Source organism: Chinchilla lanigera, unplaced genomic scaffold, assembly GCF_000276665.1.
Source record: "Chinchilla lanigera isolate Chin_1 unplaced genomic scaffold, ChiLan1.0 scaffold00005, whole genome shotgun sequence".
NCBI classification, from domain to species: Eukaryota; Metazoa; Chordata; class Mammalia; order Rodentia; family Chinchillidae; genus Chinchilla; species Chinchilla lanigera.
In genome coordinates this window covers 1,286,266-1,306,470 of record NW_004955406.1, presented here as the reverse complement: position 1 = coordinate 1,306,470, position 20,205 = coordinate 1,286,266, and the positions used below count along the sequence as shown (strand labels likewise).

General features: G+C 44.1%; 2 protein-coding genes across 4 annotated transcripts in view; one reads left to right on the top strand and one right to left on the bottom strand.

Annotated features, from left to right (window-relative positions):
* Positions 1 to 20,205, bottom strand: part of Esrrg (estrogen-related receptor gamma) — a 524,413-nt gene that overhangs the window by 478,182 nt on the left and 26,026 nt on the right. The window lies entirely within an intron of this gene.
* Positions 11,161 to 20,205, top strand: part of LOC102010123 — a 36,069-nt gene continuing 27,024 nt past the window's right edge. The window contains exons 1-4 of the mRNA XM_013503029.1: positions 11,161 to 11,164; positions 13,964 to 14,127; positions 16,834 to 16,923; positions 19,001 to 19,073. Of these exons, the coding sequence (XP_013358483.1) occupies positions 11,161 to 11,164; positions 13,964 to 14,127; positions 16,834 to 16,923; positions 19,001 to 19,073 (331 nt within the window). The remainder of the gene's footprint in view (positions 11,165 to 13,963; positions 14,128 to 16,833; positions 16,924 to 19,000; positions 19,074 to 20,205) is intronic.

The window sequence follows — 20,205 nt, the reverse complement described above, 5'->3', positions numbered from 1 at the left end:
TGTTTTAATTTTGTATTTTGAGACAGATCTCACTGAAGTTGTTAAGTTCCCTGGGCTAGGCTTGCACTTGCATCTTCCTGCCTCAGCCTTGCAGACTGATGATAGTCGTATATCACCATTCCCGGCCCCAGGGTTCTAGTGCTACTATAACACCCAAGTTTTCTTTATGGTTTTTGTTTTGGGATGGTGTCTTGTAGCTCAAGCTACAAGAACTCACTACGTACTAGGTCAGGCTGGCCTTGAACTCTCAGCAAGCCTCCTGCCTCTGCCCACTGAGTGCTGAGATTGAGGGTGTGCCCAAATCTTAAATGTGGTACCAGAAAAGCTCCTGGGAGAGAATCGCCCACCATCTCCATGTCCCCTACTGTCCCAGATGTTCTGGGAGTGACAAGAGAAGGGTTCCAGGAGCCCCGCCAGCCCCAGGGCAGCAAGGTTCAAGCAGTGCCTTCCGGTTCCGTTTCAAGAGGGAAAAGATTAGCAGGAAGAAACTGAGGGGTGGGAGATGATGGCCACCTGATACGGTAGCGTTTTTTTGTTGTTGTTGTTCACATTTTTGTGACCAAGTTCCTCCTTCTCCTGGGCTCAGGGGTTTCCTGGCATTTGGGACTTCCTGCTTGCTACAGACCTAACGCCAAGACAGTTCTGGGCAAAACAGGGTGAACTGGTCACTTTGGGTCTACTCAATAACCACCCATTACGTAAGGAATCCAGAGAGAATCCATGTTGTACTAAGAATACCTCCTTTAAACCAGCCACGTGTTTACCTTTTTCCTCTTCTCCTTTTGTTGCCTTTTAATTATTGAAAATTAACTAAGAGAAATTACTAGTATATCTTATCTATCTTGTGTATATATATATTTTTTCCTTTCCTCTTCTTTTCTTTTCTTTTCTTTTCTTTTCTTTTCTCCTTTCCCCATCCTAGTTTCTCTCTCCTTTTGAACAGTTTCTTCCCATTTTATGGTATCTATTGTACATTTTGGATCTTCTCTTTCAGCTTATCACACTAGAGAGACAATACAGTGTTTACACATTATTTCACTTATGAGTATGGTCTCGAGTTGCATCCATTTACTTATAAAAAAATCTCAAATTTATCCTTCTGTATTGCTGAGTAGTACTCCACTGTATAAAACAACCACATCTTTTTTATCCATTCCTCAGTAGATGGGCATTTGGGTTGTTTCCAAGATTTAGCTGTTACAAATTGTGCTGCTGTAAACATGGGTGCACATATATCACTGTGGTATGATGTTTTTAATTATTCTGGGAAGATACCCAAAAGGGGAATAGCTGGGTCAAATGAGACCTCTAATCCTAATTTTTTGAGGCATCTCCATAATTTTTTCATGCCTAGATTTGCAACTACTCTGAAGATGACAGTATGCAATGCACTAACCAGTGTTACTCTCCTATTATCTTATGAATGTTTTCCTCTTTAAAATAAAATTTTAAAAAGAAAATTGAATTTTCAGTAAGTTCTGCAGTGACTGCTCAGTTCCTGCATTTTATTGTCTTGGATCAGATCCTGAAACTTTCCCAGGCTGCTCTCCTCCTCCTACAATAAAACACACTGAGTATACAATGACGCCTGCCTGGGAACGTTGGTGACTTCAAGGGAGAACAAAACCCTAGACTTGGAGAATGAAGTGGGGCACAGAGATTCTCAAGTTAGGAGTCATGGCTGGATAGCAGAAGTCAGTAGGATGAACAGTTCTTTTTTCTTTACTTTCAGTTTTCTTTTTTCTTTCTTTCTTTCTTTCTTTCTTTCTTTCTTTCTTTCTTTCTTTTCTTTTCTTTCTTTTTCTCTTTCCTTTCCATCTTTTTCTTTCTTTTTCTCCTCCCTCCCTCCTCTTCTCCTCTTCTTTTTTCTGTAGTTCTAGGGATAGAACCTCGAGCCTCATGCATCCCAAGCAAGTGTTCAGTGGTACTAAGGATTGAACGCAGGGTCTTCACAATGAACTACCACCCCACCCTTTTTTAAAATGTTTCTCTTATTTTGAGAAAGGGTCTTGCTAAGTTGTCCAGGCTGGCCTGGAACTTGTGATTCTCCTGCCTCAGCTTCCCAGAGTGCAAGGATTATAGGCATACACCATCACACCCAGCTCAGGATGGATTTTGGAAAGTATTTTAAACTGTTTGCCACTGTAATTACTTGAACCAGAGATGAAATAGAAGCCAATGTGACCCAGCTTCCATGGAAAACGGCATCTAAAGGACCCCTCAGACTCAGAAAGTCTGCACACCTTCATGAGTGGACTTACAGGGTGGGGCTTCTCCGTTTCATTATTTGGAGATGGGTGTTTTGACAACAGTATTGCCTGGACAGCACTGTCACTTGCACTTGAGACTTTACAAAGGGGATTCCCTTCCTCCCAAATGACAGGCAGCCGCTCTCTCCCCTGGCTTCTGAGCTGAGGCCCATTGGTTGCATATTAAACACACACTATGTGTGTGTTTGTGATACAAGTCACATACAACTATGTATGTGACTGTGACCGGGGTGTTCCATGGTGCGATAATCTCTTCCACTGTTCTGTGCACAGCTTGGTTACTCAGATGTAAAAGTAAGACCTCTTCGGTGGCTGAATCCTTCACTCGGGTCAGGAAGGGGCCCCAACCTCAGCAGCCACAGTTCCGCACTGGGTCAGGTCCCTGGCAACGCAAGCCTCGTGTCACCACTCCAGCCTTCTCATCTGAAGCCCGGCAGGGAGCCTCTTCACCTCACCCCAATCCCTCCGCCTGCCAGACCTTTGATGCCAGAGCGACACCAGGAAGGCTTTCGGTTCTGTTTCATTGTCTTCTTTTCCTAAATTAGGTATTATACACCCGTCAGCAGTACACAGTGAGTGCAGTTATCCTGGAGGGTGGGTCCCTGTCCACAGCACATCGTAATGCCTTTTGCCCCCTCCCACCCTTCCCCTCCTCCTTGCTCTTCCGACTCTTGGTCCCCTTCCCACTGGCAGAAGCTCCGTTTTCATCGTTTTTCCCTTCAATTCTGTTTTTCCCATTCTCTTTCCTACCCTCTCCCCACACCACAGTTTCTTGTTCCCCCATCTATTTGAAAGAGATCTGCCTACTCCCTAGGTATCTAACTTCTATTTTGCAGGAAGCACCACTCTGGCACCAAAGGACCCCAAACAAGGCCAAACTTAGGGGTCTGCAGAAACGGAAGGCGTTGGCGGAGGTGTCCAGGAGCTAGAGCTGCGCCAGGACAAACATCCCTTTTTCCTTCTGGTTTTTTTTTTTTTGGTTGGTTGGTTGGTTGGTTTTTCTTCCGGTACTGGAAATCGAACTCATGACCTTACGCTTGCCAGGCAGGCACTGTGCCCCTGAGCTAGATCCTCAGCCCCCTTTTTCCTTCTGGACTGCTGGTCTCCTGCGGCTCCTCCCCAAGCTGCACATAGGGTAGATATTTGTGGGATACACACACATACACATTTACACACACACACACACACACACACACACACACACTCTTTTTAGAAAAGACTATGTATGTCCATTTTTTTCCTTATTTAACTAAATTCATTTTAAATTCCCTTTTAAAAAGCACTTTTGCACGCAAGCTTCATCCAACCTATCTTTGTCTATTTTTACAAACCGTGGGTATGTTCTCCAAGGGTCTGCATTTGGTATATTCTGTCCTTTCGCCTTGAGCTTGAGCTCCTAACCCTATCCTGGTCACAGAGTGATCAACATAACTGCACTATGTCTTCAGCTTTGTAGGTTGGCTCCATGGGAAAACGGGGAAATAAGGATAAACACCCCACATGCACACCACGTTTGCACAGGAGCAGAGAGAAAGAGTAAAGTCGGGGGAGATCAGGGTTGCTAGGCTTAACTGCAATGCGGGGATATCGCCCACAGTACATGCAGTTCCCTCCTATTCCTCATCTTCTGTTTCATAAGAACTTCTGTTTCAGGCTAAGTGATTGAAAGTGGGTTTTATAAGTGGCAAAGAATAGACTACTGGTAGGTCATGGAAGATAGAAAGTCACTCAGCTGCTGAGTTGCAATCTTCTTTTCTCTGCGTGTCCTGGTCCTATCGCTGCCATGCTCCTAGGACAATAGAAGTGAAGGAGCTCTAGAATTGTGGCCCCAGCTTCCCACGGACAGGGAACAGCCCCTTCCCTTCCTTTCCACAGTATGGCCCTGGAATTGGAATTTTATAATCCTTCCCAAATTACTCATTTTGCTTCTGTGGGACTTAATAAGCAAAACTGTTGCCTTAGTTTAGAAAGATTTTAAAGTAGTGATTCAGGGATCAAAACCTTTTTTTATGAGAGTTTTAGTGCTGAGATATTTCAGGGTCTTTCTATCAACAATTACACTTTTCCTCTTCTGTGATTTGTCCTCATAATGATAGTACACATTTACCTTTCACAAAGACTATTGGGAAATGGTTTGTCTTGAACATGCCAAAACTGTGAATTAGGGAGGCTGGTGGTTTGCGCAAGGTCACACAAAGCCAGCAGGTATTTGAGTTGAAATTCAAACCAAACCAAGTTGACTCCAAACAGTGTTCCCTGCACCAGTCACGGGTACACTGTAATACTCAGGGAATGCTTCTGGCTTGCTCCATTTAACCCACATGAAGGTTGGGAAGTGTCCTGGGCTTGAAGGAACTGCATCCCAGCTCACATGTTCTACTCTAGAGCGTGTTGAGTTTTACATGGAGTTGCTGGCCATACACCCCATTGTCCTACAGGATATTCCACACCAGGCAACTTCAAGCACTAAGAAAATCTCTTACGTGTGTAGTTCACGTTCTGCTGGGCATTCTTCCCCCTTGATTTTAGTTTAGTTTAGTCTCTACAGAGTGCTCAGACAAACCATGAAAAAATATCATCCTCATCTATTTTTATAAAAAAGGAAAAAAAATGAAATCAGAGAGATGCAGGGATCTCTTGCTAAGAGGCCCTATAGTCCAAAGCACTGTAAAAAGATCATAGCTGACACCACAGTTGGTGAAAATAACAGCCTGCAAGCTGTGCCAGAAGCCCTTTTCCCTCATCTAATCCCCCCATCATTCTTCTGATACAAGACAGCGAAATGCATTAAATCCCTTAAACATGCTTCGCAAGTTGGTACAAGGATAGTGCATTTCAAGAAGGGAAAGAATTGTGTACACCTACACTCACATGCCCATATGGGTCCATCCACAAAGAACACAGCCCATGGTTATAAAAGGAAAGGCCCTAAGGAGTCCTAAAGTAATCGTGGAATCTAATTGATCCTACACATGGCCATGAAACTAGCTATGTCCAGATTAGAGTTGAGAAGTAAATTTTCCACCCTTCACTTCTCTGGAAAAATCAGTCTCCACAACAAGCCCTAGATGTACGGTTTTGTTTACTGTTTCTACTTTGTTTCCTCCCTGGAACGATAAGTGGTCTAGGATATTAGAGTAAACAGGCATCTGATAGTCACCCTACCAGCTGGCAGGTTCAAGTGTCACAGCTAAAGCCCACACCTGCTCAGTTTCCTGCAGAATCTCCACTTTGATCAGAATTAGATATCAGTCTGTGACTATATGTTCTAATTTTACTTTTTATTTTAAAGCCTGTTTTGGCATGCAGTCTCTTTTTGCATCCTTTGAAGGGAGTAGCTATGCTGGTCTTGAGCAATCATCAAGGTTATATTCAAGGACATGCACCCAGTAGGTTCCCAAGTGACAAGTGAGGGTCTATCAGCTGGCAGTGCTGCTGTCCCCCTTTGATACTCCCTGACAGTATTCCATTTCAGGTTGAAAGAACCCATCTGTTCATGAGGTGGGCTTGCTCCAGCCACAGATATGTATTTCTGCTTTGATAAAATGTAGAATTGCTTATATTATGGATAGCTCTCTCCATTTGTTTTTCTTGAATCACTCAACTATACAGTATGCTGAATGACATATAAATATAGAAATTATGGAAATAGAGAAAGCATTTTATCCAATGCAGATCCTGAGTTGCTAAAACGAGTCACTAAAATTTCTCTCCAGGGTGTCATTTAAAATCTAACCTTGTCCCAAATAACAACTGACCACCAATTGCTTTGATTCTCAGAAAAGGAGAGTTCTGCAGTGTGACTTAGCAGAAAGCATTTGCACTCATCTTGGAGGGAAGAGGAAAAACACATATGCACACATCTACATGCACCCGTGCACAGAGCAGCAGAACGCTCAGAGGATCCCCCACGCCTTCCCTTCGCCTTGCCCCACAGGCCAGCTCTAAACAACAAGCAGCAGCGATGCAGGTGTTTGTAAACAAGGAAGTTTGCCCATGTTTCTAATTATAAGCTGTCAGAGCTAAAAATAGGAACCAATCTGTTCATTTAACAAAAAGAGGCTCATTTGAATGAGAGCAGCCCGGAAACTCTGATTTGGCAAGGCACGCCGGACTCTGGTGACACAGTGAGGCATCTGGGGGTTGTCGTCTTGTCCACTGCATGGTGAGTAACACCCCTAGGTTCCTAGTGCAGAAAGCCGTGATTGGCACCCACCGTCATGTTGTGCTGGTGACTTTTCCACAGAACAGCACCTCCGGTGGTACCCAGCCCAGTCCTCTGGCCTGGGATCTACCACTGCACCCTCAAGCTCAACACTGCGTCCAAAGGCTCTCTGGTCAGTTTCTATTTCTCTTTGTTTTCTCAGCTCCTGTTCAAATGTAACACAAAACATGGAGCATTTTTTGGCACACACACATACACACACACACACACACACACCTTCACAATCACCTCGTAGAAATGTTCAACCTCTCACAGCCATCAGGAAATTCACTGAAGAAAGCAAACTTGATAAATTTATCACATGATGGTGCCCGTGGCTGCCCCACGCCCAGCGCAGAAGGAGCTGCCCTCACCCTCACCTACTGCCACTAAGTTGGGCTTGAAAGTGCTTTCCACAAACGGAAAAGAAGGAAGCTGCGGGGCGCTACACAGAGGAAGTGTCTCTGCCATCTACATAAATAGTATAAAGTCATCAGACTTGACTGAAAAGTTTGTGTCGTTTTCAAAGCCCATCAATAATAAATGCATACTGCAAAGTTATCTCTAATGAACCAAAATTCTCAGTCATACTTTCTAAAAGGGCACACATCCCTGTTAACCCTGGGTAATCTGACAATAGCTTAAAAAGAATCCTGTGACAGCATCCTCCTCAGTACTTTTGTTAAAGACCATTGTCTTAACCCAGTGTAGTCATTTTTACCTTATTCTCATTATACTCATATTAAGCCAGTATCTCAGAAAAAATGAAATCCAGAAGAATAATGTTTTGCTTGGTTTTTGTACCCACATCCTGGCTTTTAAAGACATAGATGCACAATAATTTCATATTTTTAAATGCAAAATGTAAAAATTCTTTATATAGATTGAACCCATACAAGAAGAAAACCGAGAATCCCAAATGGGTAGGAGGTCAGTTATCTGAGGTTATAAACAACAAACATCAACTGTATCCCCAGAATATTCCACCTCTGACACAGCAGCAATAGCTGCAATCTCGTCTCTTCAGAATACCACAACCTAGCTCTTCCAATAAGAACCTGCCCAATTTTAATACTACCTTTCCCCTTCCGAATTCTAGACAAGATACCAATAGCAATAAGGTAGCCAAAGGCAGAAAAAAGGAAAAAGAAACTACTGGATGGTTTGACTGTTGCAGTCAGGATAATGTGTCTTTAAATAATCAAAACCCAGTCTGTTGAATTAAGCAATAATGATTTCTCAAATTTACTGAACTACATAGCTAACCATGAAGTAAGAAGTCCACTCTCTGAAATCCCTGTCACCACTCACCCTCGTCGTGGTGACACAGAAATCCTGTCCTGGGTGGTCTCTGTGATGAGCCCTGGGAGTGTCCGCCTAGCTAACACCTCCTTTCTTGCCCAGCTGGTCTTCCCTACCAGGGGCCCCTCCCACCACCCTCATTTATTACCTGTGGGCCTGTACTGGACAAATTTGTGGATGACACCATTCCATCCCATGCCAAGTGCAGTGTATGGTAAATTAACTGATGTGACCCCTTCCTCAAAATCTTTAACTGGTCTCTCATTGGTCCCTCATGTGATCCACATACTAACTATCCCAAACCTAACCCATACACCCCAAATCTCTAAGCCAACTTCCAACTTGTGTTTCAGATAAGAAATAGAGTGCAAAGGAAGCTTTAGAAAATTTAGAAAGATGTGCACCAATCACTATCAGTGACACACAAAATGCAAGTGTTTCCATATTTTCTGATTGACACTTTAAAAATAAAATAGCTTCTCTGGAAAATGGACTTCCTACTGAAAGCCTCCACAAAAACAGCCACCAGAATAACTCACTGGCACTGGGTTATTAAAATCCATGACAGGTATTACTTAAGATGTTAGGAAATTATTCAGGCACATGTGTACACATATATCTAGGCTCAGTGCTTGTACGCTTACACACACACACATTTTTAGTAAGTACTCATTAAGCTATCTGAGATATTAAAACTAATCATGGCACTTTTCCTTTAATGTTATTCTCAGCATAAAGAGAAATGAGCCCATTGTCATTTATTTCAAAATCATTCTTTATAAAAAATAGCTAATCTCCAGAAGCACACCTGGCTTATTGAAGTGAATACAAAGATGCGGCATATAGCCTTAATGTGCTCAGCTGGGGAAATATAATTTTTTAAATGAGCATTTGTTAGGGCTTTATTTGCAAATGCAAAACTATCCAAGGCACTCTTTGTGCACGTAGAGATTTTTCATTTCAAAAACCACATTAATATAGGAGGATTCACATTGAGCCCTAAAAGCAGCAAAGAAAATTAACCCTTGCAAGATTGGAAAAATAAACAAACAAAAACTCATAATACCAGTTCAGAGGAAGTTCAACACACAGGAAGCCACTGGTACCACCCAGAAGTACATTGGATAGGAATGTCTAACAGGTCTTAGTTCCCACAAAACCACCTGACTTGTATATTTAAGGTGCAAGCATCTACAGAGTTGACTGTGGTACTAAAAGCAGCAGAAAATGGGACCTTCTAGGTTAAACATTAGAAAGAAAAAATCACCCATTAACTCCACCTGGGAATTTCCAGATGTCTGCAGCTTTCCCTGGTCTTCTGAGATGACCAGGCCCCATGAGTAGGCACAAGGTGGCCCTGGCCGCCAACACGGACCACTGGAAGGCACCCAAGCCAAGCCAAGCCATGTGGGAAAGTGTGCGTGGCTCCCGGCCATGTTAGCCGGGTGTTTCCTAGTTACGTTGGCGAGTGCCACTTTTTCCATTTGATCAAGGGAATGTAATACATCTTCAAAACAATTTTTACCCAACTGGTCACAGATGGTAAAATCCAACACCAAAAAAACCCAAGAAAAAATCAAAAAACCCTTCGCCTCTTTCCCTCCAAGCTATACCGTTCTATGCTGCTAAGTCACACAAAAGTCCTTGGCCTGTTTATTTCTTTAGTTTTGTATTTGCCTGTGTTTTGGTTCTCGTATTTAAAAAGTCAGCTTAAAAAAGTACATACTGCTGTACCTTTCCACTAGGGATCTGAAGAAAGGTAAAAGAATTCTGCTAAATGACAATACATACACACACACACATACAAAAACAAGTAGGGTGGCATTTCTTGAGCAGGGAAAGGTGGTGTTGTGCAGCCAGTTGTGACCTGACAGATAAAAGCATTTCTCCAATACCAGAAATTATGTCAGAACCACTGAGATTCTGTGATATGCATTTCCGTACAAAGAAAACCTAAAATTAGGACTAGCTCTGCCCATTTATACCCCAAATGGATGTCAGCATAGTAACAGGAAAACTTTTAAATTTTTCCTGTTATCCCTGTGGTGTTGCAGCTGAAAGAGATGCTCAGTAAGTACATGGATGAATCAGCATGAAATCAGGAAACTTATGTAAATCATGCACTCTGAAACTAAGGTGCTCACCTCCGTTGCTTTGAACCCACCAGTTGGTTTTCCATAGCCTAACTTCGGGTAAAAACCATGTATCTTCCAGTTATTGAGTTCCTACCTACATTCTCTCACTTCTCACTAACATGTTTGCAAATATTTCAGGAATATGGTAAAAACAAAACAAAAAAAATTGACCTGAGAGGAAGACCTTAAGAGTAACATGTGGGATAAGAATCAAGGTACACAACATCTCCAGAAAGAGACAAAATTATTCTCTGGTTGGCAAGACTTGCAGTAACCTCAGTGAATATATTAATATATTAAAAGACGGATATGCTCGTAAGAAGAAGCAGGCAGGTCAGTCATGGGATGTGCCATATAAATTAAGTGCCAACTGACAGAAATACATATCATCTCATCTCAATGGTAAGTCTATACCTACAGCAAAATGGTGGAGTCAAAGCAGTAGTTATTGCTTCTCTAATTTAATATTCATCCACCATCCTTATGCTTATGATGTAATTTCCCATAGAAATATCCATGTTTTGAGCTATAAGCCCATATGTCTTACTAATTAATAGACATTTTTACTTGGATGTCTCATAGGAACTTCAAATTTTGCATGTCCAAAAGTAGACAAGTTCTCTCAGTCAGTTCTTTATCCAGTATTCTGTATCTTTGTAAATGGCACTGCCACCCAACTATGCCAACCGGAAACTTGGAAATCTTTTCATTTCATCCCATATAAGTTAAGCACCAAATAATGTCAATCCTACCAAACAATCCATTAATCTCTCTTTGAAATCATATTCCTCCACATCCATCCATTTCCACAGCTGAGCCATGAGGATTATGGCCCAGTGGGAGAGTAGATGGGAATGACCAAGAAGAAGAACACTTGCTCACTTTGAATCTCAAAGCTGACTTGCTTGGCCTCTGTATCTAGACAGAAGCCTCAAAAGCCCAGCTTTGGAGAGACAAAAGAAATGCAAAATCCCATAATTATGGGCTTCAGCTTTTTTATAAGATCACAGGATTTGGTTGTAGGCAAGTTTTTCTAGAGATAAGAGGTAGCCCACCTTTCTAGGACAGGGTGTCAAGGGAAGAAGATGGGCAAAGTTACAGCAGCACAAGACACATGTGTATGAACTCACTTCTCTGGAGCAGACAGATACATGGACAGTCTTCCTTTACTTCCTGCTCAAGATCATCTTGGACAAAGTGTTGCACCTCTTACCCTAGAGCAACCTAGCAGAGTCAAGGTGGGGGAACCATGGGTGAGCAGAGAAAAAGCCCAAGACTAGTTTCTCAGTTCCTCCTTTGGCTTCAGTGTTGCAGAGAAGGATCTAGAAGGTCCCATGTGCTCTGTGGAGAGACACGGTCAGTCACTGATGGTGCTGGCTGAGGATCTCATCAGGGATGGGAGTTAGGAGTTGTCATTATATCCTCAGATGAGACACAGAGCCCAACTTTAGATAGGAACCAGTCATGCCAGGGAGAACACAGGTGCAATGAGGCAGCAAAGGGGATCCTGGGTCCCCCATAAGCTGGTAGCTAAATAAGTATTGGGTTCGTCAGCTCTTGAGTTCCCAGTCAGTGGAGTGAGGACAACAATGGCCAGGCTGTCCACAGGTTAGCCTTCCTGCAGAGCATATATGGTGTGCGCAGGCCAGGCCCCTTGCACAGATGCCAACCATGTGGATAACTCAGGTAGAGAAGCTACCTGAAAGGGGCCATTTCAAATGAAAGGAGACTGAACACAACTACAAGAGACTAGGGTATAGGATATTTCCCTGCTACCTGCAACAGCAGGAACTTATAAGAAAAACAAGCCAGAGGAAATGAAAATGCGTTCACTTTCTTACACATCTGAGGACAGTGTGAGTAAATGTGAGGCAACACACCTTGTCTGCCTACCCCCTTATCTGCTTTCAATTGTCAGCCAGAGTGGTTCATTAACAACACATGTAGAATTACACCATATGGGTATCTCACGGAAATTCTCTGACACTTCATTGCACCATTCTGCACCCACCATGGTCTACTCAGGATTTTTTGAACTTGCGTTCCCTCAACCCACAATGCTCCCTGCAAAGTTCCCCCCAACTCTGAATTCTATTCATCAGAATTTAGCCAAGTTCTCCTGAGGCAATCTGTTCACAATCAACCCTGGGAAATTCTAGGTTACACAAACAGATTAATTTCCTGACTGCAGAAATTCTCAAAGCCTTTACAATTCCATAGTAAATCTCTGAGAAGCTTAATGAACTAGGCACAGTTTCCTAAACTTATTTGCCTGGTCTGTTATGTAGCAAAATATCTGTGATAATTTATAAGGAGGAAAGAGTTCTTTGACTCATGATTTCAGAGGTTGTAGCCCATAGGCAGCCGCCTGAGGGGCTGTGGCAGGGTGGTATGGTGTGGCAGGCACATTGGGCGGAGGACAGTACTCACCATGTGACAGGTGGGAAGCAAACAGAGAACAGAAGGAGCTGGGGTCCTACTATATCCCTCATGGGTTCACCCCAAGGGACTCCATTTCCCTCACTGGGTTCCTGAAAGTTCCACCACCCTCTAGCAGTGCCACAGGCTGTGGCCTTTGGGGGACACTTATACCAACTCCAGTATATGGGGTACACTTTTCTATGTTTCACAGAATTGGAATCTTCAAGAAGGCATTGGATAAATGCTGACTTATGAGAGTTACAGAGCCAAGAATCAGGTCTCTTTCAAAACTGAAAAATAACACAAAACAGTGAAGTTTCATGGAGTACAAGAGAAGAAATGCTATCTCCATGGTGCACAGAAACTGCTGAATTTCTCCAGAGAAGGTGGTGAGGCAGTGAGGTGGCAGAGGAGAGGAAGGAAAGGAGGTTGGAGATGTGAGGGGTGCATGGGCGCTCACTGGGCTGGGCACTCATAGTCTCCATGCTGGGGAGCGCTTTCCACCCAGCTCCATGTCAGAGCTGGAGCCTGAGCCCCAGCGTCTTCTCCTCCAACCCAGCAAGACAGCCAGGACCACCAGGGAAGCCACTGACAGCTTTCCTAGCAGCCAGAAGTGACCCTAGGAAAAGATGGGGCAGAAACAAAGTGGAAGCTGGTCTTCTGTGCTCCCCTTGGGGAAGACTGCATGGAAAGGGCTCAGCCCTGGCTGGAGGTGGCATCACATGGGATGAGTAAGTAAATCTCTAAAGAAGAGCAGAGATACGAGAACATTTCACAATAAAAGACACAATGGGTGGCATTACCCACATAGGGCCATCCGCTCTGTAAGTTTGACGCGTTTGAACTTTGTTCAGAGAATTTAATAACTGAGATGTCAAAGAACCTTATTCGAAGGCAATCTTACCTATGTCATCCACTGACCTGGACCTCAAAGATTGTGATGTGCCAAGGTATCTGAGCCAGGGGGTGAGAAAGAACTCCTGGCAATACAGTTTAATAAATGGATTCCTTGGCCCAGGGAAGTTGCTGGAGTAGTGAAAAGAGATGCAGTCCAACAAAAATTAGGTTACACGTGAGAAAGAACTCGATAAAATACAGTCCTTCTCTGGAAGAGCGGTATTATTTTCCATCAATGGGATGGACCACATCACCGTGTAGCTGTATCCTCTGAGTCTAGGGTCCCCTGGGCACAACTCGGGGTGGAAGAGCAGAGGAGCCAGGCCAACTGCATATGTGTGGTCCCCAGCTGGAGGCTGCTGGTAGAGAAGGCACAGCTCCTCCTGTCTGGAAGCAGCTCCACAGAGAGGCTGGCGATGGGTGTGTCGAGGAAATGCCAGTGACCCAAGGCCAGTGCTCTTGGAAGGAATGCATGGCCAGAGGAGTAGAATGTGCAAGAGAGAAAGAAGCAGCTCTGGCATCCACACCTGACTGTGATGTGGATTCTTGTCTCAGCCTCCTCCTCTGTCCTATTCGTCACCACCTTTTCTTTGGTGTGCTTACTTACAAATGGTCACAGCAGATGGACTCTCACAGAAATCAAGGAATCATCAAATAAATAATCTGGAACTCTGTGGAGAGGCATGGCCTAACCCAATGCATTACTCAGTCTTGACTGCTTGCTCTTGTTACAGAAGACCCTCCGAGGGCTCTCGAGCATAGAAACAGTGCCACTGCGATGACCCCTCAGTTCAAAGCACATTGCAGTGGCCACCTGGGTCGGCGCCATGTGGGAAGAAATCAGCAAACAGAAGAGACGCTGACAAAGGGCATGATGAAATCATGGAAGAAAGGTTCGGTGAAAGAATTTTATCCCATCTTATTCTGTTTTCAGGATAGAAGGCTCTGCACTGGCCAGGAAGCTGAAGTCAGCAGTTAGGTGTCCTCAGGTGGTTCCCAGTCAAGAAAGGAAGGGATGGTAATGGGGTGAGGGCGGAGGTAGTAGGCCTGGGTCATTTGATAATTCATGGCTGGAACCCCCGAGGGTTTCCCTTTGGGTATTATCCTGCAGAAAGCTCCAGGCAGCCTTAGGCTGATTCTTCCCTTGTCACTTCTAAAAGGTGAATCGGTTAATGCTCACAATGGCTGGCTCTGGGCTGCTGTTCAGACTCACGTGCACCTTCTAATTATAAGAAGCCAGCTTCTTGGGCTTCTCCCGGCAAAAGCTGAGAGGGCACCAACAATGTTTTTGCTGGTCCTGCAACATCCAAATAATTTTCCATCTGTGAGCACCTCCAATTAAAAGGGCAATGACTATGAGTCAACGCACACCCACCAGCCTCTCCACCCTCCACCTATGCCCCAAACTGATCCACTTTCCTTCTCCTGCCAACAGAGGAGAGAGAAATCAGCCATCTGGAATAAGACTTGGCCCAAGAGACTTGACACCTGGCTGACATGTTGACCACACTGTCCCGCAACTGAGTGCCCTTACACAAAACTACACAACCCGGCACAGGCCCTGTTTCTCACGTACAACGTACATGATAGCAAAGGTGGAAAGAGCAGAGAAGCACTTTGAGTACAGTCCCTACTCCCAGTGGTTTCAAGGTATAGAGGAAGACACAGTAGGAATGGACAATGGAAATATTTCTCAGGTTTTGAGATTAAATTTTAAAACTATGACAAAAGTCATTTTATGCACCCTTAGAAGTGCCATAGATGACTCCATACAGATCAGCTTCAAGGTTTGGTTCCAAAAATGATCTCCCCATATCCGGAGACACATTTGGGCAACCCTGAAGCAATGCAGGGGCAAGCATCCAAGTGACCGAGCACACTAGTTTCAAAGGCCTGTCCTTGTCTAAATCATTCCAGGTGAATCCTTGGGTACATTTTGAGTAATAACCACACGTTACATTCACCTTGAGCAGCTCTGTGTCTCACTCTTGATCTTTCCAGAATAATATAAAAGAGACTTACATATTCAGAAGCAGGAAGTTATTGGCATTGCTAACAAAATATCCAAAGGTCTTCAGAAAAACCATAGCACCCCTGGACCTGACTGGACATTTCTAGACTCACCAAAGGCCAGATAAGCACTTTTTGAAGAATACTGACTTCTGACTGGGGTGAAAGCTAATGAGCAATACGATGTGATTCATGGTGATAATTAACATGATTTCTCAGTGGCCATGTGGGGCAATTCGCTAAGCAATCTTGTACAGAAAAGTGTGTGATCCTTGTTTTAGGCATTACACACCTCTACATTACTCAAGAATAAATATTCCTGCAATATTTTGCTGTTACCAAAATCATTTCCTCTTGTTCTACATAATTTTAAGGGCATGGCAAAAAAATTACTGGTCTTGTTCCTAAAATATGGTGGCTTCTGTTTCATTTTGTTAAAACACAATTGTATAGAAGAAGAGCCCCTCTATGTTCTTTCAAGAGCCACAGAAAGGCTGGCTGGAGTCACAGTCATTATCCCCAGGCCTTGGGCTACACAGTAGGGAGGGGTGGATGCTTCTCCAGGAGTCAGGGCTTATGAAGTTCCACAGTGGCCCCTGGCCTAAGGCTCTTGGGTTGCCACAGCTCCACAAGACAAGCTCGGCCAGTCCTTGGCAGCTAGGGAGCTGTTGGCCTGGGCATTCCTCCCAAAGCTGAGTGGCTGCTCACTGCTGACTTGTTCAGTTCTGAGCTCTGAAAAAAAAAATACTCCACCTGGAATGTTGAGCTAGGCAAAGACAGCAGATGCCCAAAATGAAATAGCCCATTGCACATCAGATGCTTTGGAACCTTCTAGAAATTACTGAAATATTGCAGTGTTTCTCGATGAAGTTTGGACTGAGCTACTTCCGGTCCTTTTCATCAAAATCTCTCACTATCCCCCATCTTGGACCTTGACAGCCAGACTCAAGACAATCCAATAGGTGATCGATGATATTCTCTTCTAAAGGTCATATTGGGGAGAGTCTAAATGCCAGACAAACCACACAGTTCTCTATGGAAGACACACATTTCATTTACCTTCCCTTTTAACCTCATGCAGCCTTTTACAGAGACACAGAAAAGTCTTGGAAATACCTACGTGAAGTCTGGCACAATGCTTGTGATCATTCTCTGAGGTTTTCTCAATTGAGGGATCTACTCAAAAGGAAGGACGGAATAACTGTGACAATCTCCCAAGCCACTAGGCTAAGCCAAAAAGACTTGACAGCACACGTGGGTGTTCTCTAATGGAAGAAAAACAGTCTCCCTCTGAGAAGGCTGCAGTACCAATCTGAGGACTAGTTCTCGCTACAACATTGTCTACTTAGGTAGTAATGAGCCGAGCAAAGCTAAATGTATGGCAAGTGTGGTTATTAGAAGGGTGCCTGGCACTAAAATAGCATGGCTTAGCAAATAAAGAGACATGGGAGGTGACGAAGGGTCGGGGAAGAGAACAGATGAGAAATCAATGTCAAAAGAGGTCAGCTTATGAGCTTTAAAGGGGGCTACAATCATTGATTATAATATCATGGGAACAACATAGGCTCTGTGAGATCTGAAATTACACTTCCAGGCTGAATTTATGGAACTCACAGCAGCCCCGGAGATTGCAGATGTTCGTAGAGCCCTGCACATGGGCGCCATCAGGGTGGGCTTGGTGGAAGTGAGCTCCTGTTTCCTGGCTCAGGGGAAGAGGTCTGATCAGGAAGGCTTTGGAACTGCTGCTTCTCACATTTCGGAGACATTGCTCGTCATAGTTAGGGGCCAGGATTACCTTCCTAAATCATGTACCTAGTGACGCTACTCCCTTGCTTGGAAGCCATCGTTACCTGCTGTGTTTCCTGCAGCACAAGGCTTGGTGCCCTTCATCACACACAAGCTCTTCTGAGCAGGCCACCTGGGCCTCACCCAAAGCTCTGACCACACCAAAACTCTTTGCACTTTCCAAATACAAGCACACTCTGTCCCACTCACTCAGCCTTGACATGGTTCATTTCTGTCTGAAAAGCCCTTTCTGATCTGACCTGGGAAAGCAGTCCTGGCTCTCCTTTGGGCCACTTTCTCACTGTAGCAAACCCAGGGCTCCTAAGCCTGGGCACACAGTTACATATCTGCTCAGCGATCCTCACTGTCACAAGGACACACGCCTGGACTCTGGCCACCAGGATGTGGGTGGAAACAGATTAAGCATCAGTAGTCCCTAAAACCTCTCTTCAGAGCCTCCCTGGTCTGTCCCAGAGGTTCGCATTCTGGGGCCCTGTAGGAGGGCCTGGGCTCCTACACACCTACCTGTGTGGTCACCAACCCTGCCCGGCCAGGCACGAGAACACCTGAGGACACGGATATCTGTAGCCTGTCCATGGGGGCTAATCCCTCAGCCAGATACAGTTAATTACATGTCATCTCGGAGTACTATGGTTCTTTTTATGTCATCATACACTTATTTTTGGAAGAAGTCTGGGTATAAACAGAAATTCATTTATCAAAAGGGAATTTATATCAAAACAAAACCAAACAAAAATGTACATGAGGCATTTTTCCTTTTACTGGCCCGACTAGTGGAGTAGTCTAGAACATGGTGCCTCAGAGACTGTGTTTGTGGGCCCAGAAGAAAGATCTTCTGCAGGCACAGGCTGCTTCCTATTTCCTGGGCTCCTGTGGCTCGGACTGTGCCATGCATTGTACAGGACACTGCCTAGGTGGCACTGGGGGTGGAAAACTCTAAAGACATTGGCAGCCATGGCAGCACAGTCTTCAGCCCTTTGATCAGTTATGCAGTATGATTATGTGTATGATGAATGCTTAACTTTAAAAAATAATAACAGTAAAAGACACATTGCCACTGATCTCCCTCAAGTCCCCCAACCCACATGCTTCAAATACACTTATCCCATTTCCTTGCCACTTTCTGACGCAGTTCTGGAAGTTCTCTTGTGGGAGTGTCTTTAGTTGCATTGTTGTGGCTGTCTTGATGTCCTGCATTAATTAAAAATGTTTTCCTTGCATGGTCAATTTGACTTTGGGGAAAATGCAGAAGTTGCACAGTGCCAGGTCTGGTGAATGAGGCGGATGAGGACAGGCTGTGCTGTTGATGTAGCCTGCCTTCCTGTTGGATGATACGCAGCATCAGCTTTTGCCATATTTTTCATCACACCTTATAAAGACAGTCATGGAGGAGGACTTCCCAAACTGCCTCAGAAAGTGGCAAGAACAGTGGGTGTGTCTGGAGTGAGGAGTGTTTTGAGGGAAATTTGGGACAATGCACCTTTAATGTAGTAACTTCTCTTTTAAATTTAAACCTTCAAAATATAATTGGATCACCCCTTGTGTAAGTTTGCAACTGAATAACAAAACTCAGTATCCATAGACAACATTCAAAAAGCAGCTAGGAAACAGAGTGGTGTCTTGAATCCCCCAAAACAAGTTAATAGGGCAAATGAGTAACGGCCAGGCAGCCTGCACGGGATCAGCACGTTGGGTCAGGGGGAGACACACGGGGGAGCGCATCTATGGATCTGAGGACAAGAGCAGGCTGACAGCCAACAGCACTCGAAGGATGTTCAGGGGCTCATTACAGACTGAGCTCTAACAGGGCAGGCCTTATTCTCTTCCACACGGAATGTGAGGGCACATGGTACAGGGCCAGCAGGCACGGGGCATTTGAGCCCCCATGAACCCTGCAGCCACCAGCACCCTTCCAGTGTAAGCCCACACCTGTTAAGGGTGCCATCCAATTTAAGGCACACCGAACACAAGTGACAAACGAAAGAGAAGGTCTAGATCAAAGCAGGGAGGGAAATGGCATCCTGGAAGGTAATGTACTAACTAATCTACCAGGTTTTTGAACTCTGCATATGCACAGAAAGAAAGAAAAGAAGGAATAAGGGAGAGAGGGAAGAAGCGAGGGAGGGAGGGAGGGAGGACAGAAGGAAGAAGGAGGGAGGGATGAAAAGAAGGAAGGGAGAGAGGGAAATCCTATAAAGTTAGTAAAATTTCCTCTACCACTCCTTGGTTTAAAATGTCAGGAAAATTAATTTCACATAAAAGTGAACAATGGAAAATTGTCAAGGTCAAGGTCAAATCCCACACAAAGTTACTATAATTACAAACTACAGGAAGGAGCAGATCAGTGTCCCTAGAGACAATAAAAGTACAGTGGAAAGACGTTTCCACAAAACAGAACCATAGCCTATGATTTCAAAAGAGGGGAAATGACTTAATACATAGAAGGACACTGCCATAGATTACAAGGGTTCATAAACTCAATTATTGACAATAATTTTAAAGAAATTAAAAACAACAGAAGAATTCATTGAGAAATGCCACCTAAATTAGAAATCAACAGAACAGATAATCTCCTAAGTGCCACAAGGAAAAAGAATTAAAACATTAAGGAGAAAGAAGATTTAAGGGAAAAAGACAGATAGTGAAGACAGGCAAAGGAAATTGAACACATGGCTAAGAGGAACTTCTGAAGGAAAAAAAAACAGAAAGGAACAGAGCAATCACTAGAGGAGAATTCAAGAAAATTTTCTGAGGTACAAAGAAATCCGAAATGACATGTTGAAAAATTACATCATGACCTGAGCTTATTGACCCCAAAAGACCAATAGTAAGATATACTCTAGTAAGATCCTGAGCTTCTAGACAAGAAAAATGCATGGCTTACAAAGGGAAAAAAATGAAACTATGGGACTTTCTAAAGCAAATGCTTTCAGCTAGAAGGAAATAGCATCATCTGTTCCACAGACAGAGGAAAGAAAAAGATTTTATATCCAGCAAAACTGCCTTGCAAATGGGGAGGGCTCAAACCAACAGTTACCAGTGCAGGTAAGAACTACTGCTATTGTTCGGAGCGCTTTCTGAGAAGTATGGTTGAGATCATCAAAAGGGCATGGAGACTGTCCCCACAAGGACTGGTGGCAAACACCAGAAACATGAAGAC